General features: G+C 45.3%; 1 protein-coding gene across 3 annotated transcripts; it reads left to right on the top strand.

Moving 5' to 3' along the window:
- Positions 1-349: 349 nt before the first annotated feature.
- On the top strand, positions 350-17,930 carry LOC121922865 (E3 ubiquitin-protein ligase TRIM39-like). Of its 3 annotated transcripts, none has more exons than XM_042452760.1 (8): positions 350-403; positions 6,841-7,270; positions 9,515-9,610; positions 11,532-11,762; positions 13,133-13,155; positions 13,579-13,700; positions 17,115-17,141; positions 17,255-17,930. In XM_042452760.1, the coding sequence occupies exons 2-8, from the start codon at positions 6,857-6,859 to the stop codon at positions 17,716-17,718; spliced, it is 1,377 nt and encodes a 458-aa protein (XP_042308694.1). In that variant the 5' UTR covers positions 350-403; positions 6,841-6,856; the 3' UTR covers positions 17,719-17,930. The 3 variants fall into 3 exon arrangements, with proteins under 3 accessions (XP_042308694.1, XP_042308695.1, XP_042308693.1); XM_042452761.1 differs by lacking the exon at positions 350-403 and adding an exon at positions 5,429-5,446; XM_042452759.1 differs by lacking the exons at positions 350-403; positions 13,579-13,700 and having other exon boundaries at positions 6,063-7,270; positions 17,255-17,416.
- The last annotated feature ends 32 nt before the right edge of the window (positions 17,931-17,962 follow it).

Here is a 17,962-nt window from a genome sequence, read left to right as displayed (position 1 = left end):
GAAGCCTCTGCAAACAAGGCCAGTGGCAGGGGATTATGGGAGCGGTTAGTGCGATCCTGGCTTTCTTCTAGAGAAACTTCCAAGGAATTCCTAGTTCCTCCTCCCCACCAAGGACCAAGAGAAGGGAAAGACTCAGTTCCAAAGCAGCTGCTCCGTGATTGGCCAGGCCGCCAGCCGCCAGCCTTCTACAATGCCCCGAGTGTCCAATCAGGAGGGGAAAGGGGCGTGGCATTGACGCTTTTCCCATTTCTCTTCCTGATTGGACGCTCGACCTGGCCAATCACGGAACAGCTGCTTAGAATTGAAATTCGTGGGAAATATTTCCTCGCGCGAAACACGAGGCGCTTGTTGGTTTCCTCTCTTCGCTTTCGCCGTTTGTCTGGCTTCAGTCTCCGAAAGGCAGGTCGGGCTCTGTTGTTATATATATAATAATTATTCCTATAAACCTTGATATTTTGTAGGACACTGGCTGTAACCAATAGAGGCGTGCATGCAAACTTACTATACTTTATAAGTAGAAATATAACCTTGCCTTCCCTGAGGCTGAGAGGTGTGACCCTTGCTCATGTCACCCAATGGGTGTCCCGGCCGAGTGGGGAATCAAACCCTGGTCCAGAGTCGTAATCCAACACTCAAATGCAAGGACTCATTCTATATTAGGGATAGGGTTGCATAAGCCTCCTTCGGACCACCACTTGAGGGAGAGAGAGGCCCGGCCTGAAGATAAAGAAACCTCCTCCAACCACCCATCTTGAGGGAAGAGGCCAGGCCTGAAACAAAGAGCCCCTCCTCCAACCACCACATCTTGAGGGGATAGAGGCCAGGCCTGAAGACAAAAGCCCTCCTCCAACCACCACTTTGAGGGAGAGAGGCCTGCCTGGAAGACAAAGAGCCTCACCAACCACCATCTGGAGGGGAGAAGGCCAGGCCTGAAGACCAAAGAGCCCTCCTCCCAACCACCATCTTGAGGGGGAGAGAGGCCAGGCCTGGAAGACAAGAGCCCTCCCTCCAACCACCATCTTGAGGGGGAGAGAGGCCTGGCCTGAAGACAAAGAGCCCTCCTCCACCACCATCTTGAGGGAGAGCAGAGGCCAGGCCTGAAGACAAAGCAGCCCTCCCAACCACCATCTTGAGGGGAGAGAGCCATGGCCTGGAAGACAAAGAGCCCTCCTCCAACCACCATCTTGCAAGGGGGAGAGAGGCCAGGCCTGGAAGACAAAGAGCCCCCTCCAACCACCATCTTGAGGGGGAGAGAGGCCAGGCCTGGAAGACAAAGAGCCCTCTTCCAACCCCATCTTAGGGGGAGAGAGGCCTGGCCTGGAAGACAAAGAGCCCTCCTCCAACCACCATCTTGAGGGGAGAGAGGCCATGGCCTGGAAGACAAAGAGCCCTCCTCCAACCACCATCTGAGGGGGAGAGAGGCCTGCCTGGAGACAAAGAGCCCTCCTCCCAACCATATCTGAAAGGGAGAGAGGCCAGGCCGGAAGACAAGAGCCTCTCCACCACCATCTTGAGGGGGAGAGAGGCCAGGCTGGAAGACAAAGAGCCCTCCTCCAAACACCATCTTGAGGGGAGAGAGGCCTGGCCTGAAGAACAAAGAGCCCTCCTCCAACCACCACTTGAGGGGAGAGAGGCCTGGCCTGGAAGACAAGGCCCTCCTCCACCACTACGTAAAGGGGAGAGAGGCCAGGCCCTGGAAGACAAAGAGCCCTCCTCCAACCACCACTTGAGGGAGAGAGAGCCTGGCCTGGAAACAAAGAGCCCCTCCTCCAACCACCATCTTGAGGGGGAGAGAGGCCTGCCTGGAAGACAAAGAGCCCCTCTCCAACCACCATCTTGAGGGGAGAGAGGCCTGGCCTGGAAGACAAAGAGCCCCCTTCCAACCACATCTTGAGGGGGAGAGAGGCCTGGCCTGAAGACTAGAGCCCTCCTCCAACCACCATCTTGAGGGGGGAGAGAGGCCTGGCCTGAAGACAAGAAGCCCTCCTCCGACCACCATCTTGAGGGGGAGAGAGCCCAGGCCTGAAGACAAAGAGCCCTCCTCCAACCACCCATCTGGAGGGGGAGAGAGGCCAGGCCTGGAAGACAAGAGCCCCTCCAACCAACCATCTTGAGGGAGAGAGGCCGGCCTGGAAGACAAAGAGCCCTCCCCACACCATCTTGAGGGGAGAGAGGCCAGGCCTGGAAAGACCAAAGAGCCCTCCTCCAACCACCATCTTGAGGGGGAGAGAGGCCTGGCTGGAAGACAAAGAGCCCTCTCCGACCACCATCTTGAGGGGGAGAGAGGCCTGGACTGAAGACAAGAGCCCTCCTCCGAACCACCACTCTTGAGGGGGGAAGAGGCCGCCTGGAAGGACACAAGAGCCCCTCTCCGACCACCATCTTGAGGGGGAGAGAGGCCTGCCTGAGACTAAAGAGCCCTCCTCCAACCACCATCTGAGGGGGAAGAGAGGCCTGACCTGAAGACTAAGAGCCCTCCCTCCAACCACCATCTTGAGGGGGAGAGAGGCCTGGCCTGAAGACAAAAGCCCTCCTTCCGACCACCATCGTGAGGGGAGAGAGGCCTGGGCCTGAAGACAAAGAGCCCTCCTTCCGACCACCATCTGTGAGGGGGAGAGAGGCCTGCCTGGAAGAAGAGCCCTCCTTTCGACCACATTTGAGGGGAGAGGGCCTGGCCTGAAACAAGAGCCCCCTCCTGACCACCACTTGAGGGGGAGAGGCCTGGCCTGAAGACAAGACCTCCTCCTGACCACACTTGAGGGGCAGAGAGGCCGCCTGGAAGAAAAAGAAGCCCTCCTCCAACCACCATCTGAGGGGGAGAGAGGCCTGGCCTGAAAGACAAAGAGCCCTCCCCAACCACCATCTCGAGGGGGAGAGAGGCCTGGCTGAGACAAAGAGCCCTCCTTCCAGACCACCATCTTGAGGGGAGAGGCTGGCCTGGAAGAAAAGAGCCTCCTTCCGACCACCATCTGAGGGGGAGAGAGGCCTGGCCCTGGAAAGACCAAAGAGCCCTCCATTCCGACCACCCATCTGAGGGGGAGAGAGCGGCCATGGCTGAAGACATAAGAGCCCTCCCCAACCACCATCTTGAGGGGGAGAGAGGCCTGGCCTGAAGACAAAGAGCCCTCCTTCCGACCACCATCTTGAAGAGGAGAGAGGCCTGCTGAAAGAAAAGAGCCCTCCTTCTGACCACCATCTTTAGGGGGAGAGAGCCTGGCCTGGAAGAAAAAGAGCCCTCCTCCAACCACACTCTGAGGGGGAGAAGGCCTGGCCTGGAAGACTAAGAGCCCTCCTTCTAGGGTTGCCAACCAGGCTGCAACTGGGTTTTCCCGGTTTTGGCGGCACTGCCCGCTCACGCACGGGTGCCACCAAAACCGGGAAAAGCCCGGTTGAAGCGGGTTGTGCTGCAACCGTGGGGCCTTGATGCCCTCCTCCTCTTCCAATTCGCATGGCCGCACGGAGGAAGAGGAGGACAGCGAGGCCTTGGGCGGCAGAAGGCGAAGGGAGGCGGTGCCTCCTGCGCGCGGCCGCCACCACCCTCCCCGCCTCCCTGGCGGCCCCCGCGCCCTCCTTCTCGGTCTCCTTGGAGGCCGAGAAGGAGGCAGGCCTGCGAGCCCAGCGCCCACCCCGTGCCTCTCCTTTCCCGGCTTCCGAGGAGACCGAGGCCTCCGAAGAGGCCGGGAAGGAGTGTGTGGGCCACCACGATTGCATTATGAAATGTAGGACACTTTTTTTTAAAAAATGGAGCTCCATTTAAAAAAAAGTGTCCACATTTCATAATTTTGTCCTACACTTTTTCCCGGTTTGGAGGTCCTGAGTTATGGCAACCCTACCTCCTTCCGACCACCATCTTGAGGGGGAGAGAGGCCTTGCAATTTTTTGTATTGTATTGCAATTTTTACTGTACACTGCTATGATCATTGCGGAATAGCGGTCTATAAATAAAACTTATTATTATTATTATTATTATTATTATTATTATTATTGTCCACAGAGCCACTTCATGCTGACTCTGCACTGCAGAGATAATGCAGTTTGACCTCACTTTAACTGCCATGGCTCAGTACTGTGGAATTGTGAAATCTGTAGTTTTGTGAGCGATTTAGCCATCTCTATCCTAGAGTTCTGGTGCCTCAACAAACTACCAGTCCCAGAATCCCATAGCATTGAGCTATGTCAGTCAAAGCAGTGTCAAACTGCATGATTTCTGCAGTGCAGGTTTGGCTAACATCCCTGTGAGGTAGGCTCAGCTGAAAGAAAATGTCTGACTTGATGGTCTCTTAAGTGAGATCCATTTCATGTTTCGGGAGTTAATGATAGGCTTCCCTTAGTGCAGCTCTTGTGGGGAGTTGTATGTTTTAAGTTAAATATCTGTTCCTGCTTATTCATTTTGTCATGCCCTTCATTTAAGCCATTAAGGAGCCTTACATACCCCAAACCCTAGATCCATCATGGAGTGGTGGTTTGAGCGTTGGACAACAACGTTGGAGACCAGGGTTCAGATCCCAGCTCAGCCATGGATACCCACTGGGTAACCTTGGGCAAATCACATGCTCTCAGCCTCAGGGCAAGGCAAGGGCAAACTGTAATGGACCCCATCTTAAAGATGGCAGGAGCTTGGGCTTTACTTATCCCACCGCTGCCACCAATTATGTAACGGTTACCCTCTTTTTTATGGCTGGCGGTAGGGTCTTTTCTTTATATAGTAGCGTGGAGCTGAGATGTATGACTGACAAATTTTTATGTAAACCAAAATATAAACTTTATTAAACAGAATGGTTGAACATCTCTTTCTTGAACTGTATGATATTATGTAACAGCTAGTTCAGGCACAGGGTACTTAGTTACATTGATATTCGTTAAATTGGCTATAGTCACTTCACTTTTCCCAAGTATTTCTCAATTACATAGGGACTTTCCCGACTCTATTTAGACAAGTCCTTCTCTTAACTCAGCCACCAAGGCTAACGATATCCCACAGGATATCACACTCCAGCCTCTCCCTTTTCTAAAGGTCTGGCCTTGAAACGGTAGGGAGCCCTTTTCTCACTCGGACTCTACCCCTAACCGTCCTTCTCGAGCCCTGGAACCCTCCCTCTCAGGATTCCAGCCCCTCAGTCCCGCAGGAACTCCTGGACCTCAGTCCTCTCTCCCCAAGATTCTAAACCCTAACTGCCGTTCTAAACTGTCCCAGTTTCAACGGACTCCCCAACTGTCAGTTCGGAATCTTCAAAAGTTCCAGCCTACAGGCTATTGGCTGGCCCTCAGCTGCCTTCTGATTGGACAGCTGGGAGTGCTCTCCATTACACAAACCTCCTCTGAACAAATCTTGCCAAGAAAACCTATCCCATGATAAGTTTGCCTTATGGTCGCCCTAAGTCGGAAACGACTTGAAAGCACACAACAACAAGAAAGCTCTTTTTTTAACCAAATAACCTCAAAACAGGTCTGTTGTGATGTACTGTAAGTGAGAGGCTACCCTTAGATTTGGTTTGGCTGCCTATTTGCTTCCGGGCGCAATACAAGGTGTTGGATATTACCTATAAAGCCCTAAATGGCTTGGGCCCAGGGTACCTGGAGGACCGCCTCTCTCCGTACAATCCGCCCCGCACACTCAGATCAACTGGACAGCAATTATTAAGAGTTCCAAAGGCGAGACTAGATAGTACCACCAGGAGGGCCTTTACCACATTGGCCCCCAACCTCTGGAACTCGCTGCCCGCTGAGCTCCGCTTGTGCCACCTCCCTGGCCCAATTTAAGAAGGGGTTGAAAACATATCTTTTTGAGCGGGCTTACCCCTGACTCTATTCCCCGATATATTTTCTCACCCCTCCGTCGTCAGCTGGTTAAGCTGGCATGAGTTTGTTTGTTTTTATTGTAATGTTTTAATGTATTTTAATATGTACAATTGTTCAGATGTATGGATTATCCTGTTGTACACCGCCCTGATTTTTAGAAGGGCGGTATAGAAATAAACTTTATTATTATTATTATTATTATTATTATTATTATTACTGATATTATTATAAGGCCTTGGACAGCCAAGGGCCAGTTTAACTCAGACACTCACTCGATATAGAATACCTATTTAATGTTATTGTGAGGAGTGTACTTATTGTACTATGGCCTAGTGGTGCTTGTTTGGCAGAGATTCCTAGCATGGCCTTTTCTGTTGTGACCTCACCAGGCAGAAGGCTCTTTCCATTGAAACTAGGCAGATTTCCCATGTTGAGTGTTTCTGCCATCAATGGAAAACCATTCTGTTCAAGAAGGTTTTTAACAGATGATCATCATCAGGGAGGCTTTTATATGGAGTGTGTGTGTTTTATTTATGTTTTTTGACTTTTGCATGTTTAATGCAATTTCATATTGTTTTAATGATATTATTTGTTTGTTTTTTTAATTGTAAAATTTTAAACTGTTTTTTATCTGTGAGCCTCCTTAGGTCCCTTTCCAGGAGCATATAAATTAAATAAAGGACTAAGGTGGTAACTGTCAGCAAGAAGACTTTTTCTTCAGCCACTGGAATGACCTGCTGGAAGAGATTTGACAGCTGAATACAGTATCTGAATTTAAAAAATCATTGAAGACCAGTCTCTTCCAGCAGGCTTATCCAGATTATTTTTAAATTAAGCATTTTAAATGATGAATTTTAAATGTGGGTTGTTGTAGAATGTATATGTCTTACTTGCCTTTTCTATCTGTTAATGGTGAACTGCTTTAGTATTTTTAAAATGAAAAGCAGTATATAAATATTGAAAATAAGCAAAGAGGTTCCCACTGCTTCCATCACTGCATGAAATTGCAAACAAAACTCAGGTTCTTCCTTTGCTTTCCAGAGAAAAGTGGACTGCCATGGCTGCTGGGAATTTCATCCAGGAGTTCTCTTATGAAATAACTTGTTCCATCTGTTTGGAGTATTTCAAAGATCCAGTGATCATAGATTGTGGCCACAATTTTTGCCAGTCCTGCCTGACAAAGTGCTGGGAAAAGTCCAGCACGGCCCCTTCCTGCCCCCAGTGCAGAGCGATTTTTCAGCAACAAAGCTTCAAGCCAAACCGACAGCTAGCAAATATTTTGGAAATAGTCAAGAAATTTGAAGATGGAAAGAGACCAGAAAAGATGAAGGAAGTGTGTAAGATGCACCAGGAGCCCCTGAAACTCTTCTGCAAAAATGATCTGTCCCTCATGTGTGTCGTGTGTGACAGATCCAAAAAGCATGAGAAGCACAGTGTTCTTCCTATGGAGGAAGCCCACCAGGAATATAAGGTAAGAGGATTCTTTCCAGTTTGGTGCATTTAGGATGTGTTGTACTACAGTTCCTATCATTCCCACCCAGTCTGGCTATCTCTGAATAGTCACAAGAGGAGAAGCAGGCTTGCATTTCAAGGTGGGGACATTAGTAGAAGGCTTTTGCACCCAGCCCAATGGGAATGCATATCTGCAGCAAGGCATTCCATGCGATTCATTTCAGCAACCCTCCTTAATTTGAGATTAAGGGCCTGAACAGACAGGCCAAAATAATGCTGCTTCCGTTCTCTTTGGAGATATGCTGTTTAAATAATGCATGCGTCCTAAGAGGCCGGAAGCCGTGGCAAAGCCACGCTCTAGTTCTAAGGACTGGAGCACAGCTTTGGTATGGCTTCTGACCTCTTTAAGATGCATGTGTCATTTAAACAGCATACCTCCAAAGTGACCCAAAGCAGTTTTATTTTGGCCTGTCTGTTCAGGCCCTATGAGGAGCTGTTCTGAATCAGACCTAAGGTCCATCAGCATCCTTTCCCCTAAAACTGTCAGGTAGATGCCTCTGGGAAGCTCACAAGTAGGTTAGGAAAACAACATCTTCCTGCTAATTCTTTCCAGCAACCATAATTGATATTGGAAGTAACGTATAGCTTGATTGGGGATGTTGCCCTCCATGAATTTATGTAAGCCACTTTTCAAGATTCCAGTGTAAATAGTTCTTTCTGGAACTTGTGATAATGAATACAATGGAATCACCACCACTTGACAGCTCATTTCTTACTATTACTCCAGAATTCCATAGCATTGAGCCATGGCAGTTAAAGTGGTGTCAGACTGCATCAGTTCTGCAGTGCAGATGAAGCCCCAGTCTACAAAAGCTTATGCTACGACTTCTTTCTCTCAATTAGTTTCAAAGGTGCTACAAGATCCTTTTGCATACTGATATTCCAGACAAACATAGCTATGCCTCTGAATTCTACTTTAGTGTGGATAGTTTAAGGAGGACTGGGTCTCTGTATAGACCACTGGGGAAGGTACTTCTGCTTTATTCAGTCTTTCTCCTTAACTAACGGACTATGCTAGTACAAAATGAATTTACCGTTCCTTTTTTGCCAAATATTTTCTGTGGGCCCATTGATAGAAAAGTTCCTATTCATAAGGCAGTGGTCAACCACTAGTAAACACAGTCATGTTTGTCAACCTTAATAATTTATTAGTTCACCCCTGGTATCCACTAGAGTTTGGTTTCAGGAACCCCTCTGGATATCAAAATCTGTGTGTGCTCAAGTGCCATTAAATACAATGGCATATGAAAATGGTGACCCTTATATAAAATGGCAAAATCAAGGTTTCCTTTCTGGAATTTATATATTTTTGGAATATTTTCAATCCATGGATGCTTGCATCTGTGGATAAAAAATCTGTGGATGTGGAGGGCTGACTGTAATATACATATGCCATTTATGAAGAATTGGGAACTAGACAGTACAAAAAAGGTGTTGGAGTTGCAGGTTTAGTATACTGACTCCACAGCCTTGGGTAGCTTATAATACACTAAAATATTTATAGCACATAATAGAATGATAGTAAAACCAGCAGCAAAAATTAGAGTTGCAACAATTAATAAGATCAGAATAAGTGTATCATATATACTTGTCTATAAAATGAGAAATTATAATTAAAAAAACTTTAGACAGGTCACACTTTCTCTGCCTCAGGCGAAGGCAATGGCAAATCTCTGAACAAGTCTCGGTGAGAAAACCCCATGATAGGACTGCTATAAGTCTGAAATAACTTGAAGCACACAACAAAATAAATGTCTCTTTTTTGAAACAAAAAATGACATTTCCCATCTGAAGTAGGGTAGTCCAATGTAATCCCTAAGGTTTTTTAAAAGTGCAGCAACTTTGACTGCATCTACACTGCAGAAATATGAAACACATCTTTAACTGCCGTGCCTCAGTGCTACTAAAGTGAAGGATTTGCAGTTTTGTGAGTTAGCCTTGCCTGGTGCCAGAGTGCACTACAAATCCCAGGATTCCATAGGATGGAGCCATGGCAGTTAAAGAGGCTTATGTTTGATTTAAACATTTTGTTTCCTAAACAAAGGCTGAAGCCTTACGAAACTTGAATTGCTCAACAAACGGTATCAAAGCAACTAAAAAATATTGTAATACTAAATCAAGTACTATATCAGACCTTGTTTTTTGAGCATCTTTCCTGATGGTCTGAACTCTGACAGAGGAAAATCTTTCGTTGTCTCTGTAGGAAAAAATCTCAAAACAGTTGAGATTCCTAAAGGAGGAAAGAAGGAAGTGTATGGATAAGAAAAGAAGTGAAGACAAGAGAACCCAATCATTCCTGGTAAGTGTCTCTTATTACTAATATAATTATAGGATGTTGTGCATTCAGTTTTTTTAAATTAATTAAAATGTCCATGTTTTCTGGGGTGGCTGGAGCTGGTGGGGCTCAAAGTTGAGTGATTTCTGGAGAATCCCAGCTCCCCCAGCCCTCTTGTGGAGAGGGGATTGGCCCCTGCCCCTCATGCAGACTAAATGATCATTGGGATCCCTTCCAGCTCTATAGTTCTGCAAAACAATGAAGCTTATTATGCTTGCAGTGCATATGGCCCATCCAGATTAATAACAACCAAGACTTCTGTAAAGAACATTGGAGTTTATCACATGGGGAAAATTGGAAGGTGAAACTCATCAGAATCCACAGCTTGAAAATATTTTCAAATAATATAAATTCCAAATAGCAAACCTTGATTTTGCCATTTTATATAAGGGACACCATTTTACTATGCCATTGTATTTCATGGGACTTGAGCATTCACAGCTTTTGGATCCCAGCAGATACCAAGAGCCCACTGTACATGAAATCCCTGGATGAGTTTGTCCAGAGTTTTGGGGCTCAGTGCCATCAGCGTGTGGATGGCTCTATTATTCCTTTGTGCCGCAAGCCAAGGAAGTTGTTTTGGTCCTAAGTCGGGGCCTGTCATCCGTTATGGACTGAATGAGGGCAAACAAATGACAAGACAGAGGTGTGCCTGGTCATTTGAAAGGGAGAATAGGGATTTGGCCTGTGCTGAGTGGGCTTACACTCTGCAGCTTGCATATACTCTTGGCTGAACTCAGGGCCTGGGACTCAGGTTTCAATAGTAGCTAGGTGTGCACACTTAAAGCTTGTATGCTATCTGCAACCATTTGTTGAGATGTTGGATTTGGTCACAGTGACACATGCTTTAGTTATAGGCTGGTTGCATTATTATAAAACACTCTACATGGAACTGCCTTTGAAGAGTGTTCAGAAAGTTCAGCTGGTCCAAAAAGCTGCAGACAGATTGCTAACTGGGGTTGGCTACAGGGAACACACAATTTCCTTGTTGCAACAGTTCCACTGGTTGCCAGTTTGTTTCCAAGCCCAACTCAAAATGCTGGTTTTGATATATAAAACCCTATGCAGCTCAGGTCCAGGTTATTTGAGAGCTCAGTAGTTAAGATGCTGACTCTGAAGTGCTGTGTGACAGAGTCAGCTTCCATCACTAGTCCCAGCTTGTGCCAACTTAGCAGTTTGAAAGCACATAAAAGTGCAAGTAGGTAAAGAGGTACCAAGATGCAGGTGAAACAGCAGGAATAAATTCTTCCAGAACTTGGCCACATAGCCCCAAAAACACACAGAAAACTATGGAAGCCAGCAGTGAAAGCCTTCGACTCCACAGTGTAGAGAGATCTTGTAACACCTTTGAGACTAACTAAAGAAAAAAGTTGGCAGCATGAGCATTCCTAGACTTAAGTACTACCTCGGATATGTTTGGAGGAAGTAGTCTTAAGTCTAGAAAAGCTCATGCTGCCAATTTCTTTCTTTAGATAGTCCCAAAGGTTCTACAAGATCTCTTTACATAGTATTTACAGACTAACCTGGCTATATCTTTGAATTCACCTATATAATGTGCTGGATCTTGCTACTTGTGCTGGGTTGTATGTATGTTGTTGCATGTGTTTAACCTGGTTTTAATTTTTTGTTGTTTAATTTCATTTTAATTTTGTATCTTGTGAATGTTCAGTGATGTCTGTTTCTTGTTACTGTAAGCCATTTTGAGGCCCATTATCATCACACACCTCCTCCTCCTTCTACTATTACTACTCCTCTTCCTCTTTTCTGTCATGAAATCCTGAATATTGCACCTCTTAGATGGAGGATGAAAGTTACACAAGAACCCTGCCTATAAGATTCTGTCTCCTCTCCCAGTTTCTTTTCTGTGTTTTGCCTTTTCTTCCAGAAAAAGTTAGAAGAGAACACAAAGAAGAGTGCATTTGCCTTTGAGCAAATGCTAACATTGCTTGAAAAGAATAAGGACTCTTGGCTGAGCCATGTTGAATGTGTGAAGGAAAATTTCAAAGAAATACACAAAAATAGTTCCATCAGATTATGTGAGAAGATTTCTAGCCTTGACAAACTGATGGAAGAGATGGAGGGGAAGTGCCAGCAATCAACAAATGAATTTCTTCAGGTAAGAAAATAATGAGACCCAGAATAGTGTACTGAATTGACTGCTGGAATAGGGCTCAAGGTTTGAAGCCCTGCTCATTTGGTGACTTTTGGACAAGTCACATTCTCTCACTCTTACAGGAAGGGTATAGCAAACCTCTGAATAAATGTAGCCAACCATTCCATATCATTTAATATATTAAATAACAGTAGTTTTTCAAAAACTAGTGGACTTGTGGCTTGTTCTGCACCCCTACCCTCCATTTTGTAGCATTTCAATAGGCTATGTGGCTCTCAGAGGACTCTGGGGGCAGAAAATTGGTCCCCAGGTCTGCTTCTGTTGCCAACCCTAATGTACAGGGAAGGGAGAGCTCCCTGAATCCAATGAATATACATAAAGACAGTACAATTCTGGATATGAAAATTGTGTTTCCTAAATAAGACTTAAATAAATCACCAAAGGAATAAGGCCCTGGCTAGGTATGTGAGGTACCTGACTAAGAACCTTAAAAGAGCCCAGTTGGGTCAAACCAAAGGCCTCTAGTCTTTCATTCTGTTTCCCACAGAAGGTACTCACATGCCTTTAGAAACCCACAAGAAACTGCCGGTTGTAATGGGAGAAGGAGAGCCAGTGTGGCATAGTGGTTTGAGCATTGGATTATGATGCTGGAGACCAGAGTTCAAGTCCCTGTTGAGCCATGGGAACCCACTGACTGGTCTTGGGCAAGTCACACTCTCTGTCTCAGAATGGGGCAGTGGCAAACCTGCTCTAAACAATTCTTGCCAAGAAAACCCCATGAAAGTGTCCTGTAAGTCAGAAATGACTTGAATGTGCACAACAATAAACATCAGTGGGAGAAGCAGATGTCCACCCTGATTAATGATTGTTGATAGCTGTTTCTTCTGAATTTTTCTACTGTTATCTTAATGTTTGGCAGGCCTCTTTTGGTATTGAATTTAGCCATTTTAATTATACGTTGTGTGAAGAAGCATTTCCTTTTATTTGACCTTAGGGGCTATGCAGACCACCCCAAAGGGGCAGCCTCAGGCCAGCACTTTTTCAGCCAGATTGGGGCTGCAGCAACCGCACGCTGCAGCCCTGAACTAGCCTTTCCAGGGTGCAAAAAGGAGCAGCAAAAAGCAGCTCCTTTGCCATAGCCATGGCGCTACAGCTTTATGGTGCTCTTTCAGCGCTGTGTTGTGTGGAAGCAGCTCTGGAGGAGTGCTGTGATGCCACACGCCTTTTGGAGTGGCGCACAGAATCAAGGTGCCCTAGGAGCTCTGACTCCCCCCACCCCCCCAGCTGGCCTTTCAGACCGGTCTGTACAAGGCCTTAATCTCCCATCATTTGGCATCAACAGAATAGCTAATAGCCTTCTCTCTCTTTTTCAGGACATCAAAAGCACCTTGAACAGGTATGTGGTCCTTTCTTGACTCCATTTTTGGGGACAGAAAGAGAAAGTTGCTTGTTTATTTCTTTGGAAGACTTTTCCCCCATTTTTTGTTCATAAGCTAGACATAAGTCAGTTCTGTAAATCCTATTGGGCACAAGTCTTCAAGGGGACAATACATGAAATGGAATTTTCCACACTGCATGGAAGTGGCTAATGTGAGCCTTGGGATCAAATGTTGAAACCCTCCTTTCTTCTCAGATTGACTGTTCTCCTAAGAGGTAAGGTTAAATAGAGCCTTCTTGCCAGAATGTTCTCTAGCTTTGATGTGGCAAGTTGGGACACTTTTTTGCATGGAAATGTCTTATCAGACAATGCTCAGCCTACTCATACTAGCACAGGAGGTGTATTTCTCTATTTTTCAGTCATAACCATCTTCCTTTCCAGGTATGAGATGATACTTGGGAAGCAAAGAACGGAAGATCCTTTTTCATATGGTTGGAACTTCAGCCTTGGAACTTGGATTAACACAGCTTCTGCTTTAGCAAAGATTTTCAATAACTGTAAAGGTATGAAGCTATCCAGGCAGGTTGCTGTAAAGCATCCTCATTCAATGGTAGGAAAAAATATTTTTGGGGATGACAACTCCAAAAATCCCCAGCCAACATGGATACAGGGAATGCCAAGAGTTGTAGTCCAAAAGTTTTTCTCTTCCCTCATTCGCACTGAAGTGATTTGGAAAGGGGGAGGCAAGCTCTAGAGCCATTTAATCCATGTGAAAAAGATGCTTTTTTCTGGGTTTTTTGGGCTTTATTGATTTATTTTGTACTAAATCGATTCAGCCCAAGTGGGAACTATGCAGATTCGAATCTGCCCCCGACTTCTCTGCTCCCGGCCTCCTTACCTTCTTCCCAGGCTCTCCGGCACTGGCCTTCTTCCACCCCATCCCTTCTCCACTCCCGGCCTCCTTTTCTCCTTCCCAGCCTTCTTCTGGTGCAAACATAATGAGAACCATGCTCACTGCTGAATCAATTCTTGGATTCGGTTCAGAAACCTGATGTAGCGGTAAGTGGGAATGAGGCCCAAGCTGTGTTATTACCCAGTATACCAGTAAGATCTCATTCTCGCAGCATACTTCCTTAAGGCTGTTGTGTGTCTTCAAGTCATTTCTGATTTATAGTGACCCTAAGCAACCCTAAGGTGGAAATTATGGAGTTTTCTTGGCAAAATTTCATCAGATGAGGTTTGCCATTGCCTTCCCCTGAGGCCAAGAGAATGTGACTTCCCTAACTCAAACTATACCACCCATAACCAGGATTCACAGCCTGAGAAGACCACCTGCTTGCAGAAATAGCAGAGGTTTCTGGTGGGAGGGGGCTGGGGAATTTCCTAGAGCAAAACAGCCCAGTGAGTCCTCTATGAGGTCAGTGATGGTGGACTGCTGATTGAAGGAGAAAGAAAAAGGCAAAATCCCAGGATAATTGTGCAATTGTGCGTCAGATTTTCAGACATCGCGTTCAATCAGCCACTTTCCCAGGAAGAGCCGGGAATTAAAAAGGAACAAATTATTCATGGGATATCCCATGCATAGTCTTCTCAACACCGTGATTGAAGCACAATTGTCAGGGTGTGAAAGCTAATCGTGCTTCAGTTGCAGTATTGGTGGAGAAACCTGGGCATTTTAAAGGGGCAGCACTGGCTGGGGATCTTTCCAAGTGAAAGTGGCTACAGGTAGCAGCCAGAGACATGTAAAAGTTAAAGAGAACTGGCCGTGCAACTTTCACTGAAGCAACTGGGACATTTAATTTTTTAAAGAGAACCAGTCGGGGATTGCTCAGTTCTCTTTAACTTTTACATGTCTCTGGCTGCTACCCGCAGCCACTTCGACTTTGAAAGATCCCCAGCCAGTGCTGCTCCTTTAAAATGCCTGAGTTTTTGAAAGGGCTCCCAGGGATATTTAACATTTAAAGGGCTCTAAGAAGCAGCCCAGGAAATTCAAAATTGAAACGCATGAGCAGAATGACCAATTTCCAGATAATATCGATTCATTCCCTGGTATGTGTGAAAACCAATCACAGGATTTTTATGCTTTCATGTAAGAGTGCAGCAGTGTGAAAATATTGAGCACTATAGTGCTACTGTTCCCTTTTCTTTTCACTAGTGCAATTACTTCTGAATTGGCCCTGGTGTGATAATTTCTAAGAAAGATCAAGAAAGAAAGTTCAAAGGCAGGCCTATTGTTGAACATAAAGAACCTACACAAATCTGAATTAGACAATGAAGAAATAGAAATAGTAAAAGAATTCTCATACCTGATAGAAATGGAGATTGCAGCCAGGAAATCAGAAGAAGATTAAGAATTGGAAGGGCAGCTATGAAAGAACTAGAGAAGATCCTAAAATGCAAAGATATACAGCTGAGCACAAAAATTAGAATGATACAAGCCATTGTATTCCCTGCAAAGAAAGTTGTGTTTTCATTCTAAGTAGGTGGATCAGAAACATTTTCATTTCCTGCTGCCAATACTTGGATGTGGCCCCCACTGGGTTCAATGCTAGCACATTCTGCCAGGACTGCAGCCACTTCCAACCAACACACCACTGGCTAAAATTTGTAGGGTAGCTAATGGAAGGCCCTCCCCCCCCTTATTTGTTAAATATTATAAGCTGGATACCTGTGCCTCAGCAAGGACGCCTTTGGGCATGGGGTGCTTCAGCAGATCGTAGACAGTATGAACCACAAGTGCCAACTATCCCACCTGTCTAGGGAGCTATAGTATGTCCCACATCAGGATGTTTCCCCTTCTCCACTGGGTAAAGATCCATTTTGCTTACCTGTGAGACAGTCCTTTCCAGTGTAAGAAGAGACAAACATCCTCCCCACCCAGGGAAGATGGGGCTGGCAAAACTATATAATCGTTTTGGCCCAGGGAGGTTGAGGGATTTCCTGTTTCTCTTACCTAATTCTTTTCCTTGTGTCATTCTTGTCTTTGTTCAGTCACTTCTTTCATCAAAAGGAAAAGAAAAAAATAGGACCGTGTATGTGTGTGTTCAAGTACAGTATAAGGAGAAATCAGTGTAGCAGATATGTAAAACAAGCATTTCTTTTTAAATGTTTTATTGGATTGTTAAAGGATAACTACAAAGAAGCAAAGTAATGAGAGGGGAGGAGCAGATATGTATAAGGGCCAGGCAAATAAATTGATACAAGCTGACCATATTTCCCGAAGAATGTTTTCTTGATGTTGACATCTCTAAAACACACATGTATGCATGGCTAAAGCAGTAAGATATTCTGACATGAAATAATAGATGATGAATGTTTATCATGAACAAAGGGTTGAAGACACAAAACAGCAAGACCTGAGACATTAATATTTTTGCTGAACCAAGAATCATGACATGTAATGAAATTTTCCCAGGGTTCTTAATTAGTCTTCCAGCCATGACTTCTTGCAGAGTAAATGCTGAATAAGGCCTCTCCGTAGGACCAGCTGTCTTGTTGGGAGGAGGGCAGGATAGTGTTTCTGGAATGCTTGGAATTTCAAATATTCCTTCCAGTTGGATCTTGCTATAAACTTTGGTTGACATCCTAGTTCACCTACTTAGCTAAGTAGTGTCTTCTGGCCTGACATCCCTATCCTGCTTTACTTGCTGTGAGTGACAGAGATCTGTTCTTCTGGGGATCGGGGTACAGCATACTGATGTCTACACACACACTTAGCTGCAATCTCCAGTGCAACCCTCAGAAGCAGGACCCCTGCTGCATTTCCTCACACTAGAGATCTCTGGAGGGAGTGAGGTGGGAACATCAGTCTGCTGCACCTTGGTTGTTTACAGCTGCTGATGCCCAGTAAAAGCAGGATCGGGAGGGCTTTTACTATTCTGGCTATATTGCCACAATTGTGAATATGTCGCCTTTCTTGAATCTGTTATGGATGTGTAACTCTGAGTAAAGATCTCTCCTATTTCCCCCCATAACAGGGTCTCTGGAGCAAGTACTGCCAAAAGGTAACTATCAGCAAGAAGATAGTGGGAATGTGGCAGCGGGAAAGGATGTATGATTATACAAAGCAAGCCCTTGGTGCTGGCTTACTTCTCCATACTCTCTCTTTGTCTTACAGTGATTCTGGACCCTGACACAGCACATCCGCAACTCTTTGTGTCATATGATCTGCAGTCTGTTCAGATAATAAAGAGAACAGAAAACCTGCCTGACAACTTGGCAAGATTTAACAAGATTCAATGTGTGCTCGGAACGGAAAAGTTCACTACAGGAAAACATCAGTGGCTGGTATTGCTGAACGGAGTAGGTGCTGTGGGAGTCGCAAGACAGTCTGTCAAAAGGAAGGAAAGGCTTGATCTTGACCCTAATGAGGGAATCTGGGCTGTGAAGGTTTATTCTCCTTGGCCGAAGCAAATATTGGTGCACTTAGACATTGAAGAGGGCTGTGTGTCATTTTGGGATACATGGAGAAGTGAATTAATCTTCACTTTTTCTTCTGCCTCCTTCTCTGGGGAAAAGATCTGTCCTTTCTTCATGTTGCATTCAGGATGTCTGCATGTCAGTAATGCCAGCACTGCTTGAATTTCTGTCTCTGGTAGATATCAGTGGCACAAGAGTCCATCCTCTTTATTTTTCTTTTCTTTCTTTTTATTTAATTTTTATTTGTATTTCAACCACATACATAGATTTACATATAAACACCTATATGATTATATATAACAATAAACATATCTGAGATATAAGACTTACGTTACATTCTTAAAAAAACACATAACATAAATGCTTGGCTTCCTTCTATCCGGAGGGTTTTTTTTAAAATCTCTAA

Source organism: Sceloporus undulatus, chromosome 2, assembly GCF_019175285.1.
Source record: "Sceloporus undulatus isolate JIND9_A2432 ecotype Alabama chromosome 2, SceUnd_v1.1, whole genome shotgun sequence".
In the NCBI taxonomy this organism is placed as follows: domain Eukaryota; kingdom Metazoa; phylum Chordata; class Lepidosauria; order Squamata; family Phrynosomatidae; genus Sceloporus; species Sceloporus undulatus.
Note: the sequence above shows the minus strand (reverse complement) of the source record. Positions and strands in the feature narration are given on the sequence as shown.

Bases quoted from the DNA above. Each gene is read 5' to 3' on its own strand.
- LOC121922865 (XM_042452760.1), top strand. From the start codon at position 6,857: ATGGCTGCTGGGAATTTCATCCAGGAGTTCTCTTATGAAATAACTTGT. The intron at 11,763-13,132 runs GTAAGAAAATAA...TCTCTTTTTCAG, and splicing joins CAACAAATGAATTTCTTCAG to GACATCAAAAGCACCTTGAA. The intron at 17,142-17,254 runs GTAACTATCAGC...TTTGTCTTACAG, and splicing joins GGAGCAAGTACTGCCAAAAG to TGATTCTGGACCCTGACACA.